The sequence below is a fragment of the Aquarana catesbeiana genome, linkage group LG07 (genome assembly GCF_042186555.1).
Source record: "Aquarana catesbeiana isolate 2022-GZ linkage group LG07, ASM4218655v1, whole genome shotgun sequence".
Lineage (NCBI taxonomy): Eukaryota > Metazoa > Chordata > Amphibia > Anura > Ranidae > Aquarana > Aquarana catesbeiana.
In genome coordinates, this window is record NC_133330.1 from 247,708,115 (window position 1) to 247,720,606 (window position 12,492).

The 12,492-nt window shown below is 44.9% G+C and overlaps 1 protein-coding gene across 1 annotated transcript in view; it reads right to left on the reverse strand.

Annotated features, from left to right (window-relative positions):
* PKN2 (protein kinase N2) overlaps nt 1–12,492 on the reverse strand; it is a 184,404-nt gene that overhangs the window by 13,307 nt on the left and 158,605 nt on the right. The window contains exon 21 of the mRNA XM_073593186.1: nt 413–493. Within this exon, the coding sequence (XP_073449287.1) occupies nt 413–493 (81 nt within the window). The remainder of the gene's footprint in view (nt 1–412; nt 494–12,492) is intronic.

The window sequence follows — 12,492 nt, forward strand, 5'->3', positions numbered from 1 at the left end:
TTCCAAGTCAATGAAGATCAGAAAAGTCAGGGTCTAAATCCTAACTGTATATTAGTTCCAGATAAATTAATATAGTGAAGCCAGAGGGTCATGAAAGCCAGGCAATGAAGCCATCCAATATAGTTTTTAACACCCACAACACAAACAGAGGCTTTTTTGCTATCTATGACAGGACAGCAGTGCCCTTCTCAGAGTGCCATCAATACAGTGAAACAAAGTTTAGCACAGAAGTCCCAAGTTTTGACCAGGGATGACCATGCATGATCATTGTCTATGCAGGTTTCCGCTCGAAAATACAGACTTGTTTAAGGACACCAGTAGGTTACTAGAACACTAAGAACACCAGTAGGTTACTAGGCTTTTCATAAATCACGGATGTGAAATTTTACTCAGCCACTTTAAAAGTACTTACTCTGAAGAATGGATGTTTTTTTACATCTTCTGCGTCCTTTTCACTTGCTCCTAAGCGGCGCTCTGGATTTCTTCTTAATAGCTGCCAAAGAGGAGAAATTTTGTAAATAGAGAGACTGCAAACACTAAGATTATTAGAATACTAGTTGCAAGAAAATCTTTGTCCTCTCTGAGTGCAATGTGTGCGTTGAACAAGGGGAATCAAATATTTTATAACCAGCAGATGGTTAAAGTATATAAAGAGCAAAATAATATACAGATTTATGCAATCCAAGAGTTAACCATTTTTTTAATAAAATGTTATTATCCATATAAACAATGGATCATGAGTTATCGAAGCCTGTATACTTAAGAGAGACAACTCCTGCCCCTCTCTGCATTGGAACTCATGAGCCCTGAATTCTCTCCACCGTTGGATCCTGGCCAGTTTCTAAAATGTTGGATAACTCTATGCAGGCTCTCTCATTCCATGATCGCTCTATGAACTTTATTATCAATATTAAGGATTTCTGCATATATCTTTGCATCCATCACGCCCTTTCCTTAGTCACCCGAGATGTACTGTGCTTTTTTAACCCCCATAAACCAACATTATTTACAAACTGCTCATACAACCTCAACCTCAGAATAAACGACCCTTAAAAAGAACATTGGGAAAAGATTAGTGGTCCATGCATCACTACCATCTGGAATGATGACACTTCATTCATCACTTCTCACTGGTATCTGTCTTACCTCAAACCGCCCTACTCAAAATAGGGATTGACTCATGGCCCAAACCACTACACACACTTCATAGCCACCAGCTTATTTATTGTCCGAATTTGGATGCGCACTACTTCCATCTTTTTGCAACAAATGATCATTATTCCCAATGATCATTATTCCCAATGATCATTTTTCTGTTAAAGTTCCTGTTCACCAAAGCCCATTTAACAACCAGTAAATTCTATATCCACGTAATTGCCTGAAAAATTAGATAAGATATGGGTGCGTGAGGCATCTGACTCTGGAGTAGGGATGGGAGCCGGGATTCAAGCAACCTGGGGATTTGGGTAAATGTGATTGGCCACAATTAAGCCCTTTGGAGAACCACCCTATAAAGACGTACATGTAGTCTATATCTTCTCTTCTGCCTGTGTCCTCCCCCCCCCCCCACCCCCATTTCTTTCCTTCTTTCTTTTCTACGACTCTGCATGAGACAGAGTGCCTACTACCTCTACTGTGGACATTGCTCCTCCTCTTAGCTGTATTCCATCCCTATCTGGTTCATACCCATACCTACGTGCACAGGTATACGACTATCCTTCCCTAAGAGAAGCATTGAAAAGTCACAACCGAATCTGTAATACTGTATCTATAACCTTCGAAATTGGCCTTTTCTTTTTGTTCACTTTTTTATGCTACTTTTATGAAATGCTGAGAAAGTACCACTGTCTTTTGTTCTTTGTGTTATTGAAAATAAACTTTGTAAAAAAGAAAAAAAAAAAAAAAAATATACTCCTTGGGATTCATGGATAAGCGCACTGTCTCAGAGGGCATTAACCACTTGCCTACCAGGCACTTACAACCCCTTCCTACCCAAGCCATTTTTCAGCGCTGTCGCACTTTGAATGACAATTGCGCGATCATGCTACACTGTACCCAAACAAATTTTTTATAATTTTCTTCACACAAATAGAGCTTTCTTTTGGTGGTAATTAATCACTGCTGGGTTTTTTATTTTTTACAAAAAAAAAAAATTTTTTTTTTTTTTTCAAAGTTTACTTTTTTCTGTCAGTAAATTTTGTAACCAAGTAATTTTTCACCTTCACTGTGCGCACTGATGAGGCGGCACCGATAGGCTGAACTGGTAGGCATTGATGAGGCGGCACTGATGAGACATCAATATGCGGCACTGGTGGGCACCTATAGGCGGCACTGGTGGGCACCTATAGGCGGCACTGGTGGGCACCTATAGGCGGCACTGGTGGGCACCTATAGGCGGCACTGGTGGGCACCTATAGGCGGCACTGGTGGGCACCTATAGGCGGCACTGGTGGGCACCTATAGGCGGCACTGGTGGGCACCAATAGGCGGCACTGGTGGGCACCAACAGGCGGCACTGGTGGGCACTAATAGGCGGCATGGATAGGTGGTACTGATTGCCACCACTGCCTGGCATCACTAATGGGCACTGATTGGCGGCACTTGTGGGCACTGTATGGTGACACTATATTTCTATCTTGTAATCAGGGCACTGATTAGTGCCCCGATTACATTCCTACATGTCCCCCTGCGTGGAGATGCCGCTGATCATCTCTCCTCGCCACACACTCTGTCAGTGTGAGGCGAGGAGTGACGATTACCGGCACTTCCTAGTTTACATGTGACCGACTGATTGGACACAGCCGCAGCTCTTTACAGAGATCAGGGTCACGCAGTGTCCTGGCAACATGGTGCGGCCGCGATCGCCGTGCTGCGCGCCCCCTTGGGCGCACGAGGGCGGCCATTATGGGTCGCCGTCATATGATGTCAACCCAGAACGAGAGCCGCACTGCCTCGCCATCATTTGACGGTGGTCGGACGGCAACCAGTTAAAGTCTGATAAGACATGACCTCCCTATTCCCTGTAGTTTCACGATTTAAAGCAGGGGTCTTCAAACTACGGTCCTCCAGTTGTTCAGGAACTACAATTCCCATCATGTCTAGTCATGTCTGTGAATGTCAGAGTTTTACAATGCCTCATGGGATGTGTAGTTCCGCAACAGCTGGAGGGCCGTAGTTTGAAGATTCCTGATTTAAAGCATATAGTAGCTGTAGCTACACCACATCGCATCTGATATCCTCACACAATAAGTTATTTTGGACAGGGATGAGGTGCCGTATCTACTAGGACATTCTACCCACCACTCTTTTCCTATTTTGGACAGTCTTAACACTTTTTTTTTCTTCGGTCTTGTAAGGTTTATATGGATACAAGCATCCACTGAACGCTCGTTTACTAAACACTTTTACACGAGAGCGGAATGATACGAATTACTTTTCGCTATACAATTCTAGAAGATGTTCTTGGACATATATTATATCGGTTGTACTGTCCTTGGAAAACTTGTCCTTTGTGCTGCAATAGACTTAATTATTCAAGTGACACTAAGGCCTCATGCACACTGGACATTTTTGGACGTTTTTACAGCTGCTGTTTTTATTTATTTATTTATTTCAGGTACTTATATAGCGCTGTCAATTTACGCAGCGCTTTACATATACATTGTACATTCACATCAGTCCCTACCCTCAAGGAGCTTACAATCTAAGGTCCCTAACTCACATTCATACATACTAGGGACAATTTAGACATGATCCAATGAACCTACCAGCATGTCTTTAGAGTGTGGGAGGAAACCGGAGAACCCGGAGGAAACCCACGCAGGCACAGGGAGAACATGCAAACTCCAGGCAGGTAGTGTCGTGGTTGGGATTCGAACCAGCGACCCTTCTTACTGCTAGGCGAGAGTGCTACCACCACACCACTGTGCTGTTTTTGGATTCAGATGTTTTTTTCTACAGTTAATCAACTTTCCAGCATGTTATCCTATGTGTCCATGCACATGTAGGCTGTTATCAACAGTTTTTGGCTTAAAAAAACACCCCCAAAACTAGTGGGTTCTGAGAAGAGTTTTTCAGCAGTAAAAACGTTTCAACGTAAAAAAACGCAGATAAGGAGTGCACATGCGCAAGTGATCCAAGATGACCACGAGAGCCTGATCCTCCACACCCTGCCAGACCAACTGCGCTCCTAGCATGGCTCTGCACACCCCAGGAGAGTAAACAAAGAGGGTACCTGCCGCCCGAACCTCCGGAGACCCCCCTCGGATGCACAACATGGCTGCACGCCGTGACCTGGGCCTACAATTCGAGGCGTCCAGACGGGTGTACCAAGATGGCCACCGTGGCTAAGGCAAGCAAGCAGCCTCATGCTTCCAGCACAGAGGGACCCCCGGAGTACAGGCAAGTGCTCACCCCAGCTACCCTGACATACACCCCTCTTGCCTGGGAACTGCCAGCAGGTTTTTACCCCCTCACGCACCTCCACGGAATCACTTATAGGCCACACAATGGCAGAACAGGCCTTTTCCCCCACAGGACCTAACAGGCCATTATACTCTGACTTCCTCACACCAGGCCTGCAACCACAAGATCACTGCTTCTCCACAGCAGATTTATATGACAAACTTTCCATCTTCCTGGAAAGAGGAATTGCCACAACGGCAGCTAAAATAACAGGGGACATTAAATCTGACCTACAAAACATAGGCTCCAGAATAGAGGCGATAGAAAAACTCACTGCCGCAGTATCTAACCAAAATACTAACATGATTCAAACCCTACAGGACCAACTAGAAACCGCCTTATCACACATAGACGACATTGAGAACAGATCCAGGCGGTACAATTTCAGGATCAGGGGACTCCCAGAGACCTGATTAAAATTCTGCTGCCTAACATCGATCAACAGCGCCTAGAACTAGACAGAGCTCACAGAGCCCTGGGTCCCCCCAGGAAAGACAGCTTGCCTTGGGATAGAATTGTCAAACCACACCACTATGCTGTAAAAGAGGCTGTTATGAAACAAGCACGCACTCTAACCCAGGTGACATGTCAAAGCCACGCGATACAGATTTTTGCAGATCTTGCACCCTCAACCATCCAACGAAGACGCACCCTGAAGCCCCTGCTGACCGCAATGGCCCAGAAAGACATAAAATACAAGTGGGCATTCCCGTTTGCGATAAAATTCCCATACAAAAGCCAAAATCACGCTTCCACGTTTCCAACTTTGCTGAGGGAGAAAAGCTCCTACTACGCCTGAAAATCATTTCACTAGATGCTGAAATGGATATGTCCTCTGCATCTACAAGTTCAACTAAGAGACTTCCACCCGTCAGCCCTTCGACCCCCCTATGGTCAAAGCTGTCGAGAAGATCGGGGACAATGGAAGGTCTCCACAATTGATCCTGGATCCACCCAATTGCCTTAATGTTTGTCAGTTCTCCTAACACCTTACTTAGGGCCCCCGAAAACAACAAGCTTCTAACCCATTCCCCCACTACCGTTGTTTGCTAGTGTACTATGCGGAAGTTTTGCATCCCCCCCACCCTGGTCTTATCCCCCTTCATATCAGTTCAAGTTTTATCCTACAGGTTTGTAGAATTGACGGATGTCACACAGAAACTGTAGACTCCGCTACATCCTCTCCTTCCCACACCCACCCCCCCACCACATTTAACCCCCTTTCCTCAAGGGACCTGTATTTCCGCAAATATCACTGTGGCAATCCTCCTTTGATATAATGGACACCGGGAATAACAAGAAATCCCTCTGACAAATGACAGGTCCAATTGTTCAACGTCAAAGTTCCGTTTGTGTAGTTTTACTTCCCCAATTTCAGTATACCCTCCTGACGACTATACGTGAAAGCATGTATCATAGCTGAATTATATTGTCTTTCTTCTCTGTATATTGCGCGCCCTGGTCTGGGGCAGTACACATGCGCCTCGGCCTATCCCCTGAAATCCATTCGGCTTCCAGGGGCTAGGACATCCGAGATGTCAAACTTGGACATTTTCCAATGTTTTTTGGACTCATTAGCTCCTGGGGTTTCCTTCTCCCCCCTGGGACCAACTATCTTCTTAGGGAGAAGACCTTCTTTTCTTTCTTCTCTCCCACTTCATGCTTATCCCCTTGCAAACGCAGAAAATAAAACCAATGGAGTGGCCATTCTCTTCTCAAAATCTTGCAAATTTAACTGGACCTCTGATTACAGAGACACAGAAGGCAAGTTCATATTAGTCAAAGGTTAGTAAGCATGTCCCTACGACTTACAACATCAAAATCAGGACAAACCCTGGAGACTGAATGAATCCCTTCTGGCGGACCCAATCAGAGTCACCATACTTGAAAAGTCACTGATAGAATACTTCAAATTTAACACGACAGGAGACACCTCAATGGAAACTGTGTGGGCGGCTCACAAAGCTTTCATTAGGGGGGAAATCATACAAATGTCCACTTAAATAAAAAGGGAAAGAACCGCTGAAGTTGAGACTGGAAAGGGAGTATGCCGCATTAAGATCCCGACACAAAATAAAACCCCTTGAATAATAATATACCACAAATAGATAAAAATCAAACTGGAACTTAATTTAGCCCACACAAAACAAGCAGAAAAATGCATAAGATGGAGTAAAAACAAATACTATACACAAAAGAATAGGATTGGCTCCATGTTGGCAGCCAAATTATCCCCCAGAATACAACTAAACGCAATGCCCCAAATCAGAATCCCTGGACACGGCCTCACAGCTAATCCTGTGAAAATTCTAGACGCGTTTCAGACCTTCTACACGAACCTGTACACAGCCTCTCCTCCAAAAAACACTGAGGCCATCAAAACTTTCCTAGATAATTTACCCATCCCACTTTTTTCCCAGGATCATAAAAACTCACTAGAAGCTCCCTTCATGGAAGAGGAAGTTCTTGGCGTTATCAAGGAACTAAAAAGTGGATCTGCTCTGGGTCCAGACAGACTGTCTAATCCTTATTATAAAGCCTTTGCTTTATAAAAAAATTAGCTCCGCATTTAGCCAAATTTTTCAACGCCAAGACCTGAGGAGACCCACTAGACTTTCAGCTCAACTCCGCATTCATAGCGGTGATCCCCAAACCGGATAAAAACCTGGAAGAAGTAAGCAACTATCGCCGGATCTCTCTTATTAACTGTGATCCTAAAATATTAACCAAAATCCTAGCCAATCGATTCGCTACCTTCATAAAATAATATATATATATATATATATATATATATATATATATATATATACATACACACACACACATACACACACAGGCCAAGTAGGATTCATTCCAGGCAGACAAGGCACAGACCAAATTAGGAGGGCAATCAATATAATATCTATCCTTCAATCCAACTGGGAAGGGGGACCCAAACAAGAAGGTATGTTATTCTCTTTAGATTTAAAAAAAAGCCTTTGATTCCGTATCCCGGCCATACATCTTCACTCTGCTGGAAAGATGGGGGTTTGGAGATAGATTCATGGGGCTAATCAGATCTCTCTAGTCTAAACCCCAAGCGAGAATACGTCTCCAGGGACACTACTTGAACCCCATCCATATTTCAAAAGGCACCAAGCAAGGCTGCCCGCTATCCCCACTAATCTTTGCCTTGGCAATTGAAACACTCGCCATCTCGATTAGGGAGAACCTAAACATAAAAGGAGTAACATTCGGCACACAAACTCACAAGTGCGGACTTTACGTAAACGACATCCTCCTATTCCTCACCCATCACGTCACTACCAAACTTACGCCTGACCTTAGAGGAATTTTCAAGCATCTCAGGGCTTCAAGTGAATTACTCCAAGTCTCTAGCCATGAACATATTGCACCATCCGCAAACTGTATCCCTGCTCCAAAAATCATTCCCCTTCGAATGGAACAACAAGTCTATTAACCACTTGTTGCCCGCCCACCGTCATATGACGGCGGGACGGTGCAGCTGTTATCCTGGGTCCCCCAGGGGGCGCGCGCGCCCGCCGCATCACTCGGGTCCCGGTGCACGTGCCCGGCGGCCGCGATGTCCGCCGGGCACCCGCAATTGCCCAGTAACCGAGCAGGACCGTGGATCTGTGTGTGTAATCACTCCCTAGCAACACGATTAACCCTACAGCGCCCCCTCCTGGTTAACCCCTTCATTGCCAGTCACATTTATACAGTAATCAATGCATTTTTATAGCACGGATCGCTGTATAAATGTGAATGGTCCCCAAAATGTGTCAAAAGTGTCCGATATTTACCAAAAAAATGTAGAAGAATACATATCGGCCTAAACTGAGGAAAAAATTTGTTAAAAAAATTGGATATTTATTATAGCAAAAACTAAAAAATATTGTGTTTTTTTCAAACTTGTCACTCTTGTTTTGTTTATAGCGCAAGAAATAAAAACCGCAGAGGTGATCAAATACCAGCAAAAGAAAGCTCTATTAGTGGGGAAAAAATGATAAAATTTTCATTTGTGTACAGTGTTGTATGACCGCTAAATTGTTATTCAAAGTGTGACAGCGCTGAAAGCTGAAAATTGGCTTGGGAAGGAAGGGGGTGAAATGCCCTGTATGGAAGTGGTTAATACCTTGGAATCAACTTAACACCCAAGATAGAATCTCTCTATAACAATTACCCCCCCCATGTTCTGGAAACGGAACTCAAAGTATGGGCTAGCCATAACCTCTCCTGGATAGGAAAGATGAATTCTATAAAGAGGACTCTTCTCCCCAAACTTCTATACTTGTTTCGCTCCCTCCCCATCCCAATCAACAGGGGCCACATCAAATCCTTTCAAAGCAAGATCCTACAATTCACTTGAGGCAAGGCAGGCTATAGGATACCACAAGGCTCCATGTATAGCCACAGAAAAAAGGGGGGCCTAGGACTCCCCAATTTACTTCAATACTATTTGGCAGCTAGACTAGCTCAAATCTCAATCATATATTCGAGATACGAGAAACCAGAGTGGGTCGGAATTGAAAGACAAGCAATACCCCGCCTCACTATAGACTTTTTAATGTGGTCTTCCCCAAAATCCCATCCGCCGATAATGGCACCGATCTTTCCCACTCCCTAGCGCCCTGGGACAAGTTACGCAAGTCTAAAGCCCTAACCTCAGTCAGCAAACCTCTATCCTATCTATTTAACAACCCCGACTTTCCCCCAGGCCAGAACATTGTGGCATTCAAATGGTGGCTGGACAAGGGACTGTACCGAATCTGGCACTTCTCTCTTGCAGGCCCTCTCTCCCTCAAGCATTGCATTAATAAGCTGGAACTACCCACAACAGAACACTTCAGATTCCAACAAATCTCACACTTTCTACACACTATATGGTTGGAAAAGCCACAGCCGCCTAGATACACGGCATATGAACTATGGTGTGTACAGGGCTGAGGGGAGGAATATCAATCATTTACTCATCACTGATACTCCCAGACTCTAAATCTCCCTTTATGACGAGGTGGGAAGAGGAGCTACAAATCAGCTAGGATCTGGAGGCCTGGCATTCTGCCTGCTTTAAATCCTTTAAGGGTATCCTGAACACATCACTCACAGAGGTCAGTATAAAAGTAATTTTGAGGTGGTATTATACCCACTTTAGTTTAGCATCCATGTATGCCTCTGCAGATCCTCTGTTTCAGAGGATGTCAACTTACAGGCACAATGGCCCACATCTGGTGGGAGTGCCCCAGGATACGCCCCTTCTGGAGAAAAATCTTTAACATTATAGACAAGTTGGTCGGTCACTAGGTGCCTAGATCTCCGACAATAGCCTTTCTCAAAGAGCAGATTCCGAAAACCCCTGCACATACTAGGAAGCTAATCCACTTCATACTAGAGGGCGCTAAACTTACAATAGCTAAAAGCTTGGAAACAACCAAACATCTCCATTAATGCTGCCCAGAGGAAGATCTCATGGATTATGTCCCAAGAAAAATTATACTGTCAGACACTCGCACTAAATTTGGAGCCACATGGGAACCATGGGCTTAGTACATGGGTATCTCCCCTCCTCCCTGTCAGTAGGCCAGACTGAGACTATAAAATTTAAATCTTAAAATTAACGATAAACACCACCAAGCAGAACTTCCTTCTCTCCTTTATCCCTTACTCTATCCTATTCTCTTTCCTCATTTATCTCTGTTTAAAACGGGACGACAGTGATGAACACATACAAATCACCAGCCTGGAGTTCCAGATGCTTATAGGAGCTCTAGAACCGTTTTATGCCAACCCTAGGTCATATGGTGGGGGGGAGGGGGTTCTGCGGTTGAGACCCCCACCCAGCACAGTCTGATCCCCTTGGGGTGCTGGGTGTATAAAAGGGACTCCCCTGGCCATTCCTGTCTCTACCATTGTACTGCCATAAGGGCATTTTCTTCAGTTGCACAACCCACATTTCAGTTTGCAAGTTGTAACTGCTCTAGGTTCCTTTAACAACTCTATGCATAGAGGACAATGTCCCGACCGACTCAGTCTTCCTACCTTTGTATTACAGCTAGGTTTAGCTATATCTAAGACTAACTACTCGTATTGGTTATTGAATTCTATACACTGTCAACCTGCTGTTAAACATGTTTGTATATGTTTGATCATAAAATAAAAATGCAGATAAACGCTCAAAAACACGTCTCACTGGCAAAAAAAATCGCCATTGCAAAAACACTAAAAACGTTGGATAAAATAAATAAATAAATCAATCACTCTCTTCAGGCTGGCGGAAGTTAACAACACTGGGGACACGGCTGGAAAGGCCGAGACAGTTTATTTTTTGATCTCGGCCTTTCCAGCCTGGAGGAGAGATGTGGGAAATTTATTGACCCCACATCTCTCCATAAGGAGGACCTGTCACGCACTATTCCTATTACAAGGGATGTTTACATTCCTTGTAAAAGGAATAAAAGTGATCACGAAAAAAAAAAAATTTAAAAGAGAAAGTGTAGAAATAAAAAAAATAAAAATAAAGCGCCCTTGCCCCCTCCCTCGCACGTAAGCCGCGGCCACATATGTAAACATGGTCAACACGTCATACCTGCTCTGTGTAATCATTTTTCACAAAGGGGCCCTGATACTCCTCTTTTTTCCCCCACGGGCGCTCCTAGCTCCTTTCCCCTGCTAAGTGCCCCCATAGCAAGCTGTTTGCTATGGGATTATTTGTGCATGCTTGCTCCCCGAACACCGCTCTGTATGTCCATAAGACACAAAGTGGGCCCCCCCCCCACTGGCTGTGACTGACAGCAGCAGGAGCCAATATCTCCCCCGCTGCTGTGTCTGAGCCAATGAGCAGCAACAGCTAGGAGAGCAGCCGCTCTCATGCACATCACTGGATCGAGAACGGGGTCAGGTAATTATTAGGAGGGGCTGAGGGGGGTAGCTGCATACTGAAGGTTTTTTACCTTCATGCATAGAATGTATGAAGGTAAAAAAAACTTCAGCCATTAAAATCACTTTAATATTTGTATTTATGGCTTATTTTTCCTGTATATATCTGTCGCTTTGCACATATGTACCTTGTATGGCTTTCTACTAGAAAGCAGGATTTTTGTTCCTCACCTTAAAATTCCTTGGATGGACACAGCTTCTTCTAATTCTTGACCATAAGGTTTATAGCGCCATCTACAGGAGTAGGACACTAGACACAAATGAAACTCGGCACCACCAATGGGTAGTCCTAGCTGGTATAAACCCCCTCCTCTGCTGTAGGTGAACCAGTTAGTAACCAGAGGATCCCTCTCTTGCCACAAACATCAGTAACTTCCTGTTGGGACTGGACATGGACCTTCTGGTGTCCCGAGAGCTCAACCTATGACAAAGTTGATGAAATACATCCGTATGCAGAGACCACTCTACCTGATCCAAGATCTGCCGACTGAGGTAGTCCGCCTGCCAATTTTCTTCTCCTGCCATATGCACTGTGGATAGAGCCAGCACGTCACGTTCCGCTCATTGGAGAATGCGCGAGGCCCCCAGCTCTGCTGCTGCACGTCATGTCCTGCCCTGGTCATTGACATAGGCCACCACCCTGGCATTGTTTGACTGGATCCTGACCAGGCCCCCCCGAAGAAGCTCTGGTCCACAGTTCCAGGCATATCCTGAAGTTCCAAAACATTGATTCATAGTCGAGATTCCTCACGTCCAGCAACCCTGGGCCAAGCTTGTCCCCGGAACTGCTCCTCAGCCGGGCCATAATCGGAGATACTCTGGTCTTTTGACCCAGGTGTCCAGGGACGTGGGGGACTTGGCCCACTTGGGCAGAATTTCCCTCTTTAGGAACCTAGCAGAAATCCCCCTGATGGGAGGTCATAACTAACTGGATGGATTTCATCCTGAACTTCTGCACCCTCACAAACCAATTCAGGGCCTTGAGATCCAGGATTGGCTGGACCTTTCCTTCTTTCTTTGGAACCGTAAACAGGCCTGAGTACCCCCAAAACCTCTCTGAAGCCGGAAGCGGGGCAATCATCCCCTGGAGCA